Source organism: Grammomys surdaster, unplaced genomic scaffold (assembly GCF_004785775.1).
Source record: "Grammomys surdaster isolate TR1022 unplaced genomic scaffold, NIH_TR_1.0 64, whole genome shotgun sequence".
Taxonomy (NCBI): domain Eukaryota; kingdom Metazoa; phylum Chordata; class Mammalia; order Rodentia; family Muridae; genus Grammomys; species Grammomys surdaster.
This window is the reverse complement of record NW_021604566.1, coordinates 10,079,610-10,099,424: the sequence shown is the minus strand read 5'-3', so window position 1 is coordinate 10,099,424 and position 19,815 is coordinate 10,079,610. Positions and strand designations below refer to the sequence as shown.

Here is a 19,815-nt window from a genome sequence, read left to right as displayed (position 1 = left end):
TTTATTTTATTTTATTTTATTTTATTTTATTTTATTTTATTTTATTTTATTTTGTGGTTTTTCGAGACAGGGTTTCTCTGTATAGCCTTGGCTGTCCTGGAACTCACTCTGTAGACCAGGCTGGCCTCGAACTCAGCAATCCACCTGCCTCTGCCTCCCAAGCACTGGGATTAAAGGCGTGTGCCACCACTGCCCAGCTCAAAAGGTATCTAAAATTTAACTCACACCATTTTTCATCTGATCTTTTCCCCACTTTCCATTAGAGACAGAATCTGTGGGTGAATAAAGGAAAACAAGACAGAAGTTTCCAGAAATTCTACTGGTGAATGGTGTGCCTCCTTCAAGCTAACCACTAAGATAGGAAAGCTCTGAATTCTAGGAAATTCTGAGAAATGCTGCCATGGATGGGAAGTGGGGTAAGGAGCCAGGGGATTTTTATTCCTAACTTTCCCACTGTGAAATCTAAAAACAGCCATGTGCTGTACACTTTTACTCTGTGCTTGTTTATGGAAATAAAACTCAGATTAAAAACATGTGCATAAATGTCCTGTTTAAAAATGATTAAATGACACCCATAGTCTTTTTGCTGTCCACATTGCTAGCATGTTGTATACTCAAAAAAACTATGTTAGAAATATATATAAAACATTGTACTTTGACTTCTAATCTATTTAGAATGAAAGATAAAATAACTTGCCAATTTATTACAAAAAAAGTCATTCACTGTAATTTAAAAACAAAAAGCATGAGTCCTCCTTCAAATACAGCTAATTATATTTGGAAACTGTTACCCTACCTATGCTTTTTTTGGAGGGGGGGTGGTTTGAGACAGGGTTTCCCTGTATAGCTCTGGCTGTCCTGGAACTCACTCTGCAGACCAGGCTGGCCTCAAACTCAGAAATCTGCCTGCCTTTGCCTCCCATGTGCTGGGATTAAAGGCGTGCATGCACCACCACTGTCCGGCCTACCTATGCTTAAAGAGGAGACATTACCTGGAGTAACTGTGCAAGTCCTACCTTTTCTTTGCAGCTGGAAAGCATGCTGATAATGCTGAGACAGACTGACTGCACTGAGAGCGCCGGGGACCAGTCTTCTGTTAGAATGGATAAACAGATATGACCATTGCTATACACATGAGGATGAACGGGAATATTTTCACCAGTAAACATGACCTAAGAAAAAATAAAATTCCATTAATACTCAATATTCTCTATTAAAAACTAAAATATTCTCCACATTTAACAAGCATTAATTTTTAAGACATAAAATAAAAACAAACAGAGATTTCAGGAGCAAATGTTCACCTATTACTAATAATTTAGTACCAATCTCACTGCACAAATAACCATGCAGTAGTAGGAACTCCTAGGCTGTTTTCATAGATTGCACTGAAATGTTCTATATTTGTATTTTTTTTTACTAGAAAATGGTAAACTACATTAATACTAATGTTGTTTTTTTTTTACTTAGTCCTCACTAAATACTCATTATTCATCTTTAATTCCAGCACTTGGAAAGCAGAGGCAAGTGGTTCTCAGTCACTGTGAGGCCAGTCTGAACTACATAGTAAGTTCCAAGCTAGTCTGGGCTACAAGCTGAAAGCATATTTAAAAAAATAAATGCAACAAAACAAGACCAAAAAAACCCCAAATAAACAAACAAACAAAACAAACAAACAAACAAAACAAACACATTAAAATTCCCAAAGTATTTAATTCTGATACTATAACAAAAGTCCAATCAAACCTGTTCAGGTAAAATAAGAAAATAATAAGGTGGAGTCTTAATTGGCTGCTGTGTGTCTACTCACTGAAGTCGCTCCTTTATCTTACGTTGGCACAGTTGTAATGGCCTTCCTCTATCCTAACACTTCAAGTAAACCTCCTAAGCATCCAAATAGGAAAGAGAATATATCTGCCTATCTTGAAATTCCATTATTCACATCCCAAGACAATTCAAAGGCAGCAGCAGACTTAGGAACATCTACATGTGTGCCCCACTTTGAAATGTTGGGCAAAGAACTTAGGTCTATGGACATGTTACATACGTGTTCTACTCTGAGCTACGTACGACTCTAAGAGAAATCACTCGATTTTACATAAAATTCAAATTAAAGTAGCCCACCAATCTTATAATTTTATAAGGTAGTAAGGTAGTAATACCATATTAGTTCTGTAGTTTAGCAGTTGTTCCTAATTAGTGACTGCATTGTAAAAAGAAAAATACCGGTACTGCTTGAGTGACGGTCTGGTTAAGAATTCACAATCAGGCTTGGTGTGGCAGAGGGCCACTGCAGGGACAAATTCTGGAATGTCTAAGGTAAGGAATTTTACTTGAGCCTAGAAGTTCAAAGCCAGTTTTGGGAAAACAGCAAAACTTTCTCTCAAATAAACACTAACAAAAATCATAAATATAAATTCAAAGTTGCCAATTCAGAACCATGAGTCCCTACATAAAATTCAATACTTCTCAACCTAGACTAACAGAATCTTAACCCTTGCAAAATACTAGCTACAGCAAAATACCAAGGAGAAACCAAAGTCTGAATTATGATAGAAACTGATGAAACATTTGTTGCTCTATAGCAGATAGTCAGTGAAATCCATCTACCTAGAGTGAGGTATGCCCACATTTAATATAGAATAGATACTGTGAAACTAAAATAAGCTAAGGTTTTTATAGCTAGTTTAAATATCTAGCCACAAATCTGACTTTTTTTCTGACTCTTAGAAACATTCATTTATAAAGCAATTGCTCATTCATTTCAGACCAATTCAATTCATTTATAAACCAATTATTAATGTAATTATAAATTACATTTATAAATCAATTACAGTTGACAGTCTGCTAACATTTTAAATATTATTAACATGCAATACTCAGTAAAAGGATCACTTTCAAACCTGCTTTCCTAAGTGTTTAAGATCTGACCACTCAACTCTAACCTCCCTGCAGAAGAAAGGTAGAAACATGAAGCCAAGGGTCATGATGGGAGACATCAGTCCTTTGTCTGACATGATTGCATGAGCTCTGCTCTTTACCTTTCAACGGCTGTCCTAGGAAATGCCGTCCATTCAGCTGAGGTCACTGCCCTAAAACACCCAGCCCTGAGCACTCTTGAATTCTACATTTTCTGAGTCTACTCACAACTGCTTTTAAAAAGTACCCCCACTCCCCCAAAAAAGGTCTCTTAATCAAGAAGTCTATGAAAATAGTGCCCTGAAAGTGCCAAAAATAAAATAAATAAAAAAAACCTGCCAACTTTTTATTATGGCTGTCAACAATCACCAAGGTGAATACATGGGGAGCCAGATACAAGTCCTGACAGCTGACTACTCATTTCCAGAGCAAAGGAGAAGCAGCGTTCTCCATGATAAAACACTGTTACCAATGGCCATGAGCCAGGAAATGTGCATGGACCCAAAGGAAATTCAGACAGAAGAGATAGTGGTGAAGGTGGGGCAGGCCAGCAGCTATGGCAGGCAAAAGCAGCAGTCGTCTGCAAGCAGAGCAGAGGGCAAGACTAAAACAGCTCCAACAGCACAGAGGCCCAACAGAAGTCAAACCAAGCTCTCTGCTGGGTGCAGTGGCTCCCATCTGAATCCCAGAAGGCTTGGGCAGGATAGAATATTGGGTGAACAGCCTACCTGGACTATGTAGTAAGACCCCGTCTTAAGAAACCAACTGAAAACAAAATTAATTAATCTCAATTAGGCTTCTAACATATATCCATGCATAGCAAATGCAGCCAGTGTAATCTTGAAGTAACCAGACACGGGATAACTTCTTGCACATATTAAGCAACACTTAGGGTCTAGGCACTTTAGAAGCTTGTCTAAGCAGAAAAAGGCTGCCTGACATGCCAGAGATGAATTCCTGAAATAAAGCAAAAGAATTTTTTACAACAGTTTGTTCATGTAAAAGGCATTAATAGTCTTTTCCATTTCCACAGAGAGCTTTACAACACTCTCTGCCACTCTGGCTCTCCACCCAATGTGGGAGAGTAACCGAGGCTAAATTTAAGCAGTGTTTTTCCATCTTGCTTACTACCAAGTATAAATCAATGGAGAAAACTGGGCATTTCTGCTGTAATTCAGGTAAACAGGTACTAGAAACTCCAAATGTTGTTTCTGGAATTGTAACTATAAGCTGTGGTCCCCCCATGCAGCTGATAAAACTGTCTAGGACTGACTGACACAACAAGACCACTGAATGCAAGTGATCTGAAACTACGATTCATTTGGCCTCAGGTCAAAACTAGTTATACAATCACACCATTCAAAGTTAACTGAAAACTATATATACTCCTTGCTGCAGAAACCCTACTGAGGAAAATGACATTTCAGACAGGAAGTAAAGGCTCAACTGTAGCATTTAGAATTAGAACTTTGTCTCTGTATTTTTAATCACTTCCTTATTATTGTGGCTCTTTTTTTTTTTTTTTTTTTTTTGGTTTTTCGAGACAAGGTTTCTCTGTGTAGCCCTGGCTGTCCTGGAACTAACTCTGTAGACCAGGCTAGCCTCCAACTCTCAAACTCAGAAATCCGCCTGCCTCTGCCTCCCAAGTGCTGGGATTAAAGGCGTGCGCCACCACCGCCCGGCGTGGCTCATTTTTCAAAGTAGACAAGAGCTAAGATGTAAGTATACTCAATATAATTTTGGAAGCATATATACCTAGTTCACATTCAGTCTAAACATTTAATCAGACCAATCTTGGAATAACTTTTGAGTATCATGAATGTAGAACCTACTAAAATCCAAACTGAAAGACATCAGAGTGATGAAAACCTACCCAAGACTATCAACATCCACCACTCAAGTTAGGGGGGGAAAGAGGCCATGGGGTCTCCCTGTCACCTAGGCTGGTCACAAATCCCTAGGCTTAAGCATTTCTTCTACAGCAGATTTGAAAGTACCTGACTCATTACTCAAATTTGACAGATGCTAACAATAGTTTGATGTGATAGTTACCAATATCTATAACAATCTAATATAAAACAGCTACAACTAGACATTTAACTATATACTGCAGTATGTTTGCAGTTTCCTGAAGTCTTCACATAATTACTAAGAAAAAAGGGATGGTGTTCAGGTAACTTTTGAATTTTATATATGAAAGTTAGTTACCTGACCGCCATCCCTTCATTCCTAGTAAATTCAAAAATTTCCCAACATCAAGTACAATAATGAAAGACCTCACAGCACTTATTTACAAAGAAGATACAACAGTGTTTCATGAGCAGCTTGAAAAAGAAATATGTTTCCTAATATATGTCAAGCTAGGTCCAAACAGTATTCATACAATGAACAAAACAAAATGAGCTATCTACAGCCAGGAAGGGTAGCTCAGTGGTGGTTCACCTGTAATGCATAAGCCCTAGATTAGCAATCAGTTTCTAGATTTGGGATGTAGAGGACCCAGCCAGAAAGTCAACCAAACACCAGGGTGTAATTTTAAAAACAAATCTATCCGTCATTTAGATACCAAAGCTTCCTGTCAGGGACAACATGAGACAAGGTTTTCTCCTATGATCAGCATAGCCAGAATAGTGGTCCATACCTGTAAATCCTAGCACTTGGGAGGTAAAAACAGGAGGACCAGGTGCTCCAAATCATCCTTGGCTACAGAGCAAGTTTAAGGCCAGCCTAGGATACATGATGCCATGTCTCAAGCAACCAAAATAAAAAGTAAATAAAACATAAAAGTGTAACATCTGATATAGAAAAGTTAGGATTAGTAACTGACAAAAGTGGCCAGGGAGGTCATGTACATAGAGGTAACACACAGGTATATTTGTTGTTTTTAGGAATGAGTGTATATGACTGTAACAAAGAGGCCATGTCTCAAACAGCCAAAAATAAATAAAATTTAAAAATGTAACGTATGATATAGCAAAGTTAGGCCTAATACTAACCTACAAAATAGTCAGGAACATCATATACATTCAGGTAATATACATACAGGTAATATTACACATACAGATTAGGTTGTATTTACGAGTGTGTGTATGCAAGAGTTAGATATAGGTAGGTAGGTAGGTAGGTAGATAGATAGATAGATAGATAGATAGATAGATAGATAGATAGATAGATAGACAGATGATAGATAGACAGACAGACAGGATAAAAGAGGCTACAAATTTGAGACAAAGAGCCAAGGGGTGCATGGGAGGAGATGAAGGAAGGAAAAGAAAGGGAACATGTGATGTAATTATAATTTTAAAAATTTGTACAAAAATAACAGGCAATTGAAATTTCCTGAGTTTTCACTGCAGAGTTCTCCTGTTAGTACACAAACATGATCTCATCAGCATCTACGGTAATAGCTTTCTACTTTCCCACGATCATCATCACCATGTAGCTCTAAGTATACTTCAAAGACAAAGTTCCCTGTGTATTTATTTTTATTTTATGTGTATGGGTGTTTTGCCTGCATGTATGTCTGTGTACCATATGTATACACTGCCTGTGAAGGCCAGAAGAGGTTGCTGGATCTCCTGGGACTAGATTTCCTGATAGTTGTGAACCACCATGTAGTGGCTGGGAGTGGAACTCAGGTCCTGTGGAAGAGCAGCTGATATCTCTAGTTGTCAAAGAAAAACTTCCTAAATACAATGAAGCTAAGTTTGGAAACTTAACTATCCCTTTGTCATTTATTAATTTCCACACTCCTCATTCATTAGTCTTCTATATTAGTCTTCTCTTTTCTTAAGAAAGTATGACCACTTGGGGAACTGGGCCATTACTATGTAAAAAGAGCATCTTTCCAGGCCTGAAAAAGGAGGACACGGGTACAAACAACCAGGCTCTAGATCTGCAGAAGGCAGAAGAAAGGGAAGGTCTGGGAGAAGGGAACAGAAAGTGTGTGAAGGACACCCAGGAGGCTGTCCTGTCACTCTAGCACTTCCAAAGCATCACTATGGCTTTAGAACTGGGAAGGGACAGTGACACTTCCACAAAAATGAGTATCGCCCCTACAACTTCTAAGAGAAATTAAGTAAGTGCTAAGATAACCTTTCAGCAAAAAGTACATTTGAAAAGTTTACAGCAAGTGTTACCGAGACTCTTACAAAGTAAGCATTTCAGACTTTCGTTGAGAGAATGTGGCAGTTGGATGGGAGAACAAACAAGAAAGAGGAGGCAGAAGGCAGGCACACCAGGAGTCAGGACACTCAGCTTTGAGAACTTTAGTGCTTATGGTCTGACAATACCTCCTAAAGCCTATGAAATAAATAGTCACCTCCTTCATACTGCAGACCTTTCTTTGATGGGACCCTAAACACTCCCATGTTCATATCTACAGCCCTTCGGTGTATTTAACCACAGATGTTCAGAGGCTGGGTCCTTTCCTGCCCTTCCCTGTATTTTCCACATAAACCCTTTACTACCTCTCAAGACCAGTTCCTCCAGTTCAAGTAGGTTTTTTTTCTGCCTCTTGGCCTACTCTAAATTAGCTACTGCTCAGCATTTTGTTTCACTGGCCTTCATGAAGCTTTTGAGTCCTTTATTCAAATGCCTGTCAACCTAGCAGCAACTCCTGTGGACTGATTCAACCTCTAAGAGGTGCAAGCTGTGTTTACCTTCCTGGCCTCCGCTAGTACCTATGCTACAAGTCACCACTATCTCCATCCACCTGGCCTCCCCATTTGCTGCTACATTGTTCCTTTTAATTTTAGATATGATTCTATAACTCTGCTCAAAACCTTCCACTTAATCAGGGCAAAAGTATAGGCTACAAATATATCTATAAAAGGTTGTCTCCTGTCCATAACCCCACAAGCATTTCTTTTGTTGTTGTTGTTCTTCTGATGAATAACAACTGACTTAGGTAATATGGAATCTCAGGGTAGTTTTGATTTGCATTTCTCTAATGGTTAAAAAACTGAACATTTTTCCGATCTTTATTGGCCATTTGCATTTCACCTGATTGGACTGTATAATTTCTTATTATATAGGGCTCTCTCTGTATGTCTATTACATTCTATCAAAAGTACAGTGCGGAAACATTTTCTCCCATTCTGTAAGCTGTCACTTTGCTGGAAAGAAACTTTATAGTTTCATGAGGCCCCAACTGTCAACTGCTGGCCGTGCTCTGTGAGACACTGGAGCTCTACTCATCATCGCCTTGCCCTACTTCTCTCCTGCACTATTTTATTTAGCGCTCATGTTTTTTCCAAAAGAATGCAAACTTCATGGACAAAAAAAATTTTCTTTGTTGCCTATAATGAAATTCTTGTGTTTCCTTGCTAAATTAAGAATTATTTGTTTGGATCATGCACGCACATGTGTAGACATGGGAGGGTATAAGGTGTGTATGGAGACATGCGGGGGAGGGGATCAGTGTGTGTTCACCAATTACTCTCCCCCTCCTTTTTTTTTTTTTTTGAGGAATGTTATCTCACTGAACTGTGAACTGTGTGGTCAGCAATCCCAAGGAGCATCCTGCACATGCCTCCCGGTGCCACAATAACTGGTGGGCACTGCATACCTGGCTTTTAGCTGGTGCTTAGGACTAAATCAGATCTCCTAGTTGTAGAGCAACACTCTACTTCAGAAACCATCTTCCCAGCTTTTTCATTTGCTTTTTTGAGACAGGATCTTGTTTTATTGCTCAGGTTAGCCTAGAACTCTCTTCTCAATTAATATTCAACATTCTGAGTGCTGGTCCTAGGGTATACACTGCCCCATGAAACACTACAATCTGAGCCAAACAGATCTGATTATATACTCAATCTGTTACAGATAAAGTGAGTTATCCTTAACAGATGACAGGTAAGCAAATGTTAACCTATTCAAATAAGCAGATTAAAGTCCTTTAAAGGTGATCTAATGTCTTTTTAGTCTCTCCATAATCTTCTATTTCTTCATATAAAGACAAATGTTTAGCATAGCAGACACACTGAACTAAGCATCCATTTACATGTAACTTAGAATAAACAAATACTGAGTTTACCCAGAAAGACATTTCCTGTGTGAGGAAGGATGCTGACATTAACTGCATATTGGTGGAAAATGATGACAGGTACCTCATCTCTGTTCCTATACTAACTGAAAAATACTTAGTGTCATTTTATTTAAGAACAAATGATCGGGCTGGAGAGATGGCTCAGTGGTTAAAAGCACTGGCTGCTCTTCCAGAGGTCCTGAGTTCAATTCCCAGCAACCACATGATGGCTCACAACCATCTGTGATGAGATCTGATGCCCTCTTCTGGTGTGTCTGAAGACAGTAACAGTGTATTCAAATAAATGAAATAAATAAACCAAAAAAAAAAAAAAAGAAGAAGAACAAATAATCGAGCCAAACATCATTATGTAGGCAAGTGGCTTTCTTCATAGCAAAATGGCATATAATGTGAGAAGCTAATCATGAATAAGATGCAAACAGAAAGCTTCACAGGTATAGAATGGCCTATATGTGTTACAGATTCAATAGTGGGCATTTCACAATGAGACTGGTCTACTCCAGGGACACTCCTAAAATTCTGGTTTTCTAAGAAGTCATATACTCAATATTGCTTATTCTGTAGGAAAATGAAAGACTAGTATCTAATAACAGCCAATGTTTCTGTTTCCTCAAACTACCTTATAATTCAGGAACGGACCTCAAAGGAATATTTCAATCACATTTCTTTCTTTACATGTACACAAATCTTATTAGACCCATTACATTTAAAGCCATACAGATGATGTGATTAATAAAATAATTTTAATAATTAAGAAATCCCTGCCCTTAGAGTAATTTTAATTTTCTTAACCAATATAAATTAGAATGTAAAACTTCTACAGTATAGATGGATACATTATAAAATACACTATTAAAAAGAAATACTAGCATTCCAAAAGAATAGAAGTAATTAGACTCAGGCCTTTTAGAGTCCGCACATAATCTTTCACTTTTCTAGAGGTTACAAAAAGGATGAGCAGATACCTTTCCCTTGTTAGTAGCTACTTGGCAGCATCATGGCAGAGAGAGAGAGAGAGGGAGGGAGAGAGAGAGAGAGAGGGGGGGGGGGGGGGGGGGGGGAGGGAGAGAGGGAAGGGGGGAGGGAGGGAAGGGGGGGAGACTTGGTTCTGACTCCTGACTGTTCTAATTAGTAATCAAACCATTAATAAGACCTTTCTACAAGCTTTGATTGCTTCACTTAGGAAACAAAAACCTGAATCTATATTTCATAACTACTTTATTAAGAGCTATTAGTGATAAAATCAGAATGGAAGTTAAATGAAGAAATATGATACATACACACTACTACACAGTAAAATGCAGGGAGGTATCTGTGCAAGAAATGGTTAAGTTTTAACATGTTCATAAAGGGACTTGACTGATTCCACAGGAAATAATCATCCACAGAAAGCAAACTAAGGAAAGCAAAAATAAGGCAGGGGTATGGGAGGGTTTGGGGGTGAGACATGTGTATAAACATAGAGAGTGGGGGATGGAAAGGGAGCCAAGGGTAAGGTTTGATCCTAGCACTGTAAAAGAGAATTTTTAAATATACAGTGAGACATGAATATGCCTACAGAGAGATTAACTATGAAAAGGTAAACAGCATAAGTAGAAACTACTGAAACATTAACCTATTGAAACATCCCAGTTGGAAGATAATTCCCTGTGCTACAGTCCAGATGAGAAAGAAAGATGAGAAAGAAATGGACTGACTTAAAGATAGCAAAAGGACTGAAAAACTGTATCTAGGAATAAGTGAAAGCAGACAGACAATTTAAAACAAAGCAGAAGGTAAACAGAAACCCAACATAAAGAAAAAAATTTTTTTCTATTTCATTACTGGAAATGGTTAAGTTTAGATGTATTAAATCTGAAATATCATCAAGGCTTAGTGGTGCACACCCTTAATCCCAGCACTCAGGAGGCAGAGGCAGGCAGATCTCTGTGAGTTGGAGGCCAGCTTGGTCTACATGGCAAGTTCCAGAAAAGCCAGGGCTACACAGAGAAACACTCACTTTCTTGGGGAGAAAAAAATTGATGTCCAAAAGACTTATGATATTTTAGAAGGATATGTACCCACAGCAGTGATCTGAATCAGCTGTCTAATGTATAGTAATGTATATTAAAGAATATAATATTGCTGAATAATAAATCCGAAGTTATTAAAATCAAAGGAGCAGAAAGAAGAAGAAGAAGGGAATAAATGTATTATAAATGGTGATTTGGAAATATTTAAATTTGATTTAATATCTGATTTTGAATAAAAGACTTAGGACAGAGTTTGCAGAATGCTTTTTGACTTGGTTTTATGTTTATAGAAATACTGTTTTCCTATGATTAAAAAAGAAATTCTGCTCCTTCCAGAATCTCCACTAAGTTAAATGCATCTAAGTGGCCTGCTATAATTCTGCTGAAGTAAGGCAGAAACAGCTAAGGGAACAGAGGTGAAGGATCCCAGATATTAGAGAAAGTAAAGACATATTCTTAATGAGAAGTATGATGTTTGTGCTTGTGATTAACAGATGCCTATTACAATGCCCAGGTCATAACAGCAGAACCCCTTCACTTTACAGTTCTTTAAAATGGTCAAAGGAGCCTTAAGGCTTAACTTTTCCTCATATGACAACTTTATAATTCAAAGAGTCAGTGTTTAGTTAATCCTGCCTCGTTATAAAATTCCCTTTATAGCATAATGCATAAACTAGTATCCTTTTTTTTGTGTGTGTGTGTGGACAAAAAAAGGTTAAAGCTAAATTCAGAATATTATTTTGAAGGTGCCAATGAAACATGACTTTGTTCAAAATAGCACATTTATAATCATATACCAAGTTGAATTTTAGGTGCTGGGTTTATTTTCTAGAAGACTTCATTACTTAACAGTAACACAGAGTATTGGCAGGGATTCATTTTAGCAACACATCTCACAAACTTCAAGCTTGAAATGTGAACTCTTATAATTTTGTGGAGAATAAATAATTCTAGTAACTCACTGTCTCACAAGTCAGGACCTGGAAATCACCCCAGCATCTCCCCTCTCCTCTGACCTCCAGTCAATTAATTACTAGTTAAATACCTCTTAAAACCATTCCCTGGGGCTGGAGAGCCCAGCGGTCACAGCACTTGTTCTTCCAGCACCCACGTGGCTGCTCACATCCAACACCGTCTTCTGACCTCCCAGGACATCAGACAGACATGCACAGATACACACACAGGCAAAACACTAAAACAAACAACCCCTCCCCAAGAAAGGTTTCTTTTTTTTAATTCCACTACCTCCATTTTTCCTTGTCTAAGTATTCAACTATTACCTAAACTGTGTTTGCTTCAAGTCATAATGATCAGATTTCAGTTGACTTCATGTATTTGACATCTATAAATACACACTTGTTTTTAAAGGCTGCAAAGAAAACACAGCAATGGAAAACCAAAGACAGTCCTAAAAGAGCCTTTATCAGCATGATCTAGAAAAAGTCCCTGCAGTTATTAGAAACGCTAACCTGCTCATGAAACCCACAGATGGCAAACCACCTGAAGCTTCTGGAAGCATGATAGCAGCAAAGCCTGTCCCAATAAAATTCATAAAATCCTGAGTTATGTAAAAATAATTCTATCTACATAGTTATATTGGGCATGTGATATAGGTTTTATCTAGGCAAAAATAACCAATTTAGTGTTTTGCTATAAAATAAAAATACAATGTTACATGCAAGGAGTTACCTGAGGAGAGTCAAAAGGGTATCGACTACTAAATTTAAACAGAAGTTGAAATTTTTCCCCTTCATATAAGGTTCCTGGTGCACCTTCCATGTCTACGATCCACCTAGAACAGAAAAAAAATAACAAAAGGAAACATTTAAATCATACGTTAGAAAGGGTTGAGATGAAGGGAAAAGAGGCGTTGAGCTGCCGGCACTGGAGGAACAGCCCAAGGGTAGTGCTGCACTTCACCCAGCAACTCCCACACTGACTGTTTCTCTTTGTAGAGAACTTTTCAATTTTATTATTATTGTGTAAACTATGTACATTTGGGTAAATTTATTATTGTTGTATGGGGTGGGGCATTCACAGTCACAGCACACGGCTTTGTGACCCTTTCCTTTCACCTCTATGTGGGTTCAGAGATTGAACATTGTATTTTAATCTTTCTGGCCCTCAGAGCAGGGTTGTTTGTCTTTCTGCTTGTTTGATTTGTGTGTGTGTGTGTGTGTGTGTGTGTGTGTGTGTGTGTGTTAGTGTCCATGGAGGCCAGAAGAGGGCTTCAGATTCTGGATGCCAGGATGTAAGCTAGGGTACCTGGAATACCAACACACCCTCTTACCCGCTGCTGAGCTATCTCTCCAACCCCATAGTAATACTCTCTTCCCTATCCTTCTGTGACACACTAGATTAAAGAAATTAGGTCAAGGTCAGAGCCAGGCTTGTAAGCCAGGTCTGAAACAAACTACAAACAACAAACAAATAAAAAAACTCCAACATATACTAACATCAGGGTCTATATTAGGCTCTTCCTTTCAGATCACGCAATCTTATTTTCTTTCAAAAGACTACTTTCTACAGTAATGAAAACCTTTGTAGACAGTTTCATTAGCCATCATCTTGTTAGAAGCAATGTGTGAAAGCGCTATCATCAAAGACTCTAAAGGACTATAGCTGACAAACTCAGCTCCTAATCAGCATTCTAAAGAAGACTACTACATGGATCCCCGTCCACAGTCTCTGGAGGCTTCCAGCAAGGGTCTCTCCTGCCTTTCCTCACTAGCTCACTTTTAGCACTTTAATTAATCGCACACAGATCCCTATGGCATTTATGCAGTTTGTATTCTAACAGGAACATATATGTTTTCATTGTGATTCTGTACCCATCTCTAGTCAATAGAAGAGGGGATAGAAGATAAAATAGCAAAGGTGATAGATAGGACAGACTCCATTTAGACTTGAATGGAAGTCATTAGGAATGAGTCTTTAATTATAGCTGTCACATATAATTATTGTAGCTGGCCAAATCCTTTAACTTCATACTTCTCAGGTACAAAAATGTGCTTATTTTAAATACAGGGTAACTGGGGTTGAGGATGTACCTCAGCAGTAGAGCACTCATCAAGGCCATGGGTTTGATGCCCAGTACTGCCAGTCAATATCACCCACTCATCTATTTGTCCAGGAAAATCAGAGGAAGACAGAAAATACTGGGATAAGGTTCTACTCATGTCTCACATAAAACAAAAACTAGAAATATATATAAACTAAAGTACAGAAACCCTTAAAAACATAATTTATTTTCAGAATGTACGCTGAGTACCTTAGATGGAAGAAGGATACTGTTGGTATAGGGAAATGATACTACATATGTAAAAAACAAAAAAACCTTGTGCATTTCTATCATGAGAGCTAGTACATAGTAAATTAAGTACAAAGCCATCTAGAAAGCAAGAAAACTGTGAGCGCATACAGGTCTGTGGTCAAGTCCTTGCATGCCATGCTAAAGAGACCTGGGTTCAAGACACAACTCTATGCATGTGCTCCTGCACACACACTCTCTTCTTATAAAACAAAACAAGAGGTTGGAGAGATGGCTCAATGGTTGAGAGGACTCACTGACTGTTCTTCCAGAGAACCCAGGCAGGTTCAACTCCCAGTACCCACATGGCTCACAACCATCTAACTCCAGCTCCAGAGGATCCAACATCCTCACACAGACATACATGCAGGGAAAACACCAATGCACATAAAATAAAAATAAATTATTTAAAACAAAAACTAGGTCTTTCTCAGCTTCAAAATTCATCTTCCCATCAGTTCATATCTACTACCCAGAGAGATAATTCAAGGAAACAGGATTTCCTGGTGCTCCTTCATTTCTTAATGTAGCAAAGTTTAGGACTGACAAATACAATCAATTTACTAGTGACATATAAAGCAGAGTTTAAATCACAGCAAAGCAAACATCATTAATCATGTAATATTTGCATGAAATGGGTCAAAGACATGATTTCTAATAATATATGCAATATGTTTTTAATTTTTGTTAATTAAAAAAGTAACGCATGCTTTCTGAATTTTAAAAAGATATAAAGAACTCAGGAGTAACAACTGTTACATTTCTTGGGGTATATTTTATTTTTATCATTTTACAGTTTACTACATCACTGATGACAAGAATAGTACTTTTATTATGTGCACACTTAGATGTCCAGCGTTACTAATAAGCAGTGTGCATGTATACTGTGAATATAGGTACACATGCCATGGTGTGGAGCGATGGTCAGGGGACAGCTTCATGAAGTTGTTTCTCACCTTCTACCTGTACGTGGGTTCTGAAGAGCAAACTCATCACCAGGCCTGTGCAGCAAACACCCTTAGCGCCAGTCCCAGGCCCACAGACTGAAGCATCATGAGTATGTGCCTCAAAGTAAGGATTTAGTGGGAAGTAAGCATACCTTTCTCCAGTAAGTTTCAACTCTTGAATTCCTGTAACTATTACTCTTTTTTAAAAAGTAATGGTTTGAATTTGGCATTTTCTTCATACATCTTCACTTTTAATAAAGAAATAACTATGTACTCTATTCCAGAAAAGAGCTAGGTTTATGGACTAAGAGAAGCAGCACACAAACTCTGTCTTCCTCTGGGGAATGGCTTATTCTTTAGATCTAACCAAGTTTTCCACAGTAGTCATGAATTTTTGGGCTCATCCTCCTACAACAACCTCCTAGAAGTAGTGAGGACTATGGGTATGTACCACTGCACCCAGCCAATAAGGCCTTTCTTCAGAATTCTCAAAGATAATTATGAATTATGGCTAAAAAAAATCTCTACCTTACAAACTGACTACAAACTATATAGTGATAGCATTTCACTGTGTCACTCTTCTCTACTGTAGACACAGTTTTAACTCACCCTTTCAACTAGAGAGGCTTAAGAAAGAAAAAAAAAAAAGTACAATCTGTGCTAGGTAACTATCCTATCGTGCTAAGAGTAAACATGGATATTTGACTTACTGTGTCTAAAGAACGGGATTCATAGTGCTGCAGTCTTAATGCAGAGCAAATGCTCAAGACCTAAGAGCCAGAAGCAGTGGCACATACCAATCTATAATACCAGTATTCTAGAGACTAAGGCTAACGTAGAGTCACAACAAAGTAAACAAATACATACATACATACATACATACATACATACATACATACTAAGGAACATGAAAAACACACAAAGATTGTTTTAAAAAAGGAAGCTTTACAAATTACATGACAATAAGTCTATGTTGACACAGTAAGGTTAAAAAATGAATATACAAGCCGGGCAGTGGTGGTGCACGCCTTTAATCCCAGCACTTGGGAGGCAGAGGCAGGCGGATTTCTGAGCTTGAGGCTAGCCTGGTCTATAAAGTGAGTTCCAGGACAGCCAGGGCTACACAGAGAAACCCTGTCTCAACCCCCCCCCCCAAAAAAAAAATGAATATATAGATATATGAAATAGAATCTTTTTATTATATTAATTGTGAAACAGAATGAAATGAAACACGAAACAACAGTTTTTTAAAAGATGAGTACATACTTGTACAACACAAGACGACCTATAAGAATCAAATACTCACTGAGTAATTGAATTCTGAACGCTCTTTTCATTTAAAGTCATTCCAGGAGGTGGGTCATTCTGCAAAGCCAACAGTTCTTTTTGTAGTCGTTTCTAGAAAAAAAATCAATGGTAATTTTATACTCTTTAATATCTTTCCTATATAGTCTAAAAGAGGTGATTACATTTCTTTCCAATGCTTGAACCTTTCTTCACAAGCTCCTCAAAATTCTACAGAATGTTTCTGCTTAATCCTTAAACTATGGTGTGCCCTACAATTCACAGGCAGTGTCGGTGTCCAATCCTACACTGCTGCTGTGAAGCAGTTCTGAAGGCAGCCAGGTATGCATTTACTTTACAGCTACTCCACTGAAAGCACAGGGCGTCAGTGTGGGCTAGAGATGGATTGTTTAGCAGTCTTCCCTTGCTTTCAAGTAACTACCATAGTACTCTGTAACCATGGAAACAGATATGCTTTCCAGGGAAATTATGAAAGTAACCCATTCCACAAAAGTCTCCTGAAAAACAATTTAAATTCAACACATAGCCTAATTCTATACTTACCTTCTTAAATAGGATTATTTGAACATGATTCACTCTTTTAATGACTACTTTCAGAAACATTTTTCACTGTAGATTAGAATAAGGTTGTTGGGTTTTCTTCCCCATACTAACTTTCTAATTGGCTTTATATTTTGTGCTTTTTACTTGCACAACTTCCAGTGCTGACCTCTTCCCCTAGTTATCATCAGCAGACACTCCTTTCCTGCGTACAACACAGCAGAACTGGGAGTATAGCTCTGTGTTTAGAGTATATTGGCTGGTATGTGCAAAGCTCTGTGCTTAATCCTCAACACTACAAAAACTATAACTATGTTATTAAAATTGTATGCAAGATGATAAAGATCCTTTTAAATCACATTTTATTATTTTACTTGAACTGAAATCCTAACTCTGGTTCTCTGGAAGACCAACAAGTGCTCTTAAACTACTCTTTACTCCAACATTACTTATTTTATTTATTTAAATATATGTGTGTGTGCACATATGTGATAGTCAGAGGAACTTGAGAGTCATTCCTCCTTCCTCCATGTGGGGTCTTGGGGACTGAATGCAGGTTGTCAAAGCTTGGTGACCAAGCAACTTTACCCATTGAGCTGTCTGTCTTTTTAATTTCTAATTCTGTTTTTTGCTTTTTTTTAATGTGTATGAATTTCTGCCTACATATATGTATGTATACCATATCATCATACATGTCCAGTGCCCTTGGATGCCAGAAGAAGGAATCCAAAATCCTGAAAACTGTAGACAGAGATGACTGTGAGACACCATGTGAGTGCTGGAAACCGAATCAGATCTGTAAGAACAACAGTGTTCTTAACTGCTGAGCTATCTCTCCAGCCTCTAACAGCTAATTCTTGGAGTAAAATTAACAAATATAAGTATTTATTTATAACTCAAATGGTTTATCTGCTTTAAAAATTGATCTCTTAGTCTAGTGTAGTAACATATTCCATTCCAGAACTCGGGAACTGAGGTAGAATTACAAATCTGTAGTCAGACTGCACTACATACTGAGAAACTATCTTGGGAAAAAAAGGGGTGAGGGGGATATGGGGGCAGATGGAGGGAAAGAAAAGGAACAGAGAAGAGTGGGAGAGGAAGAAAGAGAGAAAGAGCCTCAGAGAATGGGCCCCTCCCTGGAGTACCTCAGAGAAGCCTTCTTTCAGTGACCACATTTTGAGGAACAGTACTGTGGAAATTCTCTACGTCTGGAGAACTTTACTAAAACAGAGAGGATACTGTAATTTAATCAGTCCTGCTCCAGTGCTCACTCAAACAAACTCACAGTGACATGACCACATGACCAATTAGAATACACTAAATGCAGTCCTCGCACAATCAGGAAAGGAGACTAGCTAATATGAAACTAAGATTTTCAAGAATCAGTTGTTAAAAATAAACACAGAAGCACTCTTTCTGAACCTAACATTGCAGCCCTCAACGTGTTTACTGAGTGTGACTGGATCCATCATGACTGCAGTGGTACTGGTGAAGTTCATAAACTCATGTGACAGCTTGACATTCTTGTTTTTCTTTGTTTTGTTTTTTTTAATTACCATACATTTACTGTTAGTAATTTGTCAAGTCTGGAGAAGTTACAAACACTCCATTTTCATCAAACAAAAATTACAGACAGGTTTATGTTTGACCACACTTTGTGCAACAGTGTTAATCTATCGGACTGTATTTTACTAGAGCAATACAGTCTTTGCCTCTTTGGCTTCTGATTATTTCTCCCAATGTATGTGCTTAGATACTAGCTTGAGATTTTTGCTGTTTAACAGAGTGAAATGATGAATCCTTCAATAACCTAGTTATTTAGCATGGACATTCCTGTTTAGAAGATTAGAGACTTCATCAAGAAAAATATTCCCAGTTCTAATTACATTCTCATATGTACATTTGTCTGCTGTACGCATGCCTACATGCATGCTGATGACCACAGAGGCCAGAAGAGGTTGGATTTCCTGGAGCTGGAGTTACAGGCACTTGTGAGCTATCGGAAGTGAGTGCTAGATCCTAACTCTGATCCTCTGAAAGATCAGCAAGTGCTCTTAACTACTGAGACATCTCTCCAGACCCATATTAATTCATTTTCATATGTACCAGCATATGTTAAATCTAAAGCACAAGACCAGAACAGAGTAAGTTCTTAATTGACAACAGTTACAATAATACATCAACTGTCAAAACAGACAAAATCCTTTACTTACTTTCAAGTGAGAAAAGAGACAGTAAATATTCAATAAAACAAAGTGTTCTATATGATACATAAAAATGGAATAATTAAAGGAACAGGTAGGCTTTACCATCTTGTAAGATATTATCTCACTGAAACCTTGAAAAGGTGCTTTTTTGTTTTTACTGTTGGTTTTTTTGGGAAGCTATTCTAAAGTATAAAAATTCTCATTGAAGGTAAAAAGAAATACAAACAAGAGAAAGGAAGATATTCAAAATGAAGGAATAGCTGGGCATGGTGGTCTATGCCTTTAGTCACAACAATTCTGAGGCTGATCTCTGTTGAGTTTGCAGCCTGGTTTACACTGCTAGTTCCAAGCCAGCCAGGGTTACAGAGTAAGACCCTATCTTTTTTTTTTTAATGTTAATCAAAGGCTTTATAAGTTCAGTAATGTTCAATAACAAGATAACCATACAATCGGAAGTGTAACCCAATACCCAACCTAGATATACCAACTATCTTTGACTGGCAGAGACAGTCTCCATGTCCCCCCC

At 37.9% G+C, this 19,815-nt stretch overlaps 1 protein-coding gene across 5 annotated transcripts in view; it reads right to left on the bottom strand.

Annotated features, from left to right (window-relative positions):
• Positions 1-19,815, bottom strand: part of Ube2w (ubiquitin conjugating enzyme E2 W) — a 67,345-nt gene that overhangs the window by 30,686 nt on the left and 16,844 nt on the right. For 3 of the 5 annotated variants that reach the window (XM_028768710.1, XM_028768719.1, XM_028768744.1), the window contains exons 2-4: positions 16,541-16,632; positions 12,667-12,769; positions 1,017-1,172 (exon numbers count right to left, since the gene is read on the bottom strand). In XM_028768710.1, coding sequence (XP_028624543.1) covers positions 1,017-1,172; positions 12,667-12,769; positions 16,541-16,632 — 351 coding nt within the window. The remainder of the gene's footprint in view (positions 1-1,016; positions 1,173-12,666; positions 12,770-16,540; positions 16,633-19,815) is intronic. The other 2 variants (XM_028768726.1, XM_028768736.1) reach the window with 1 other exon arrangement.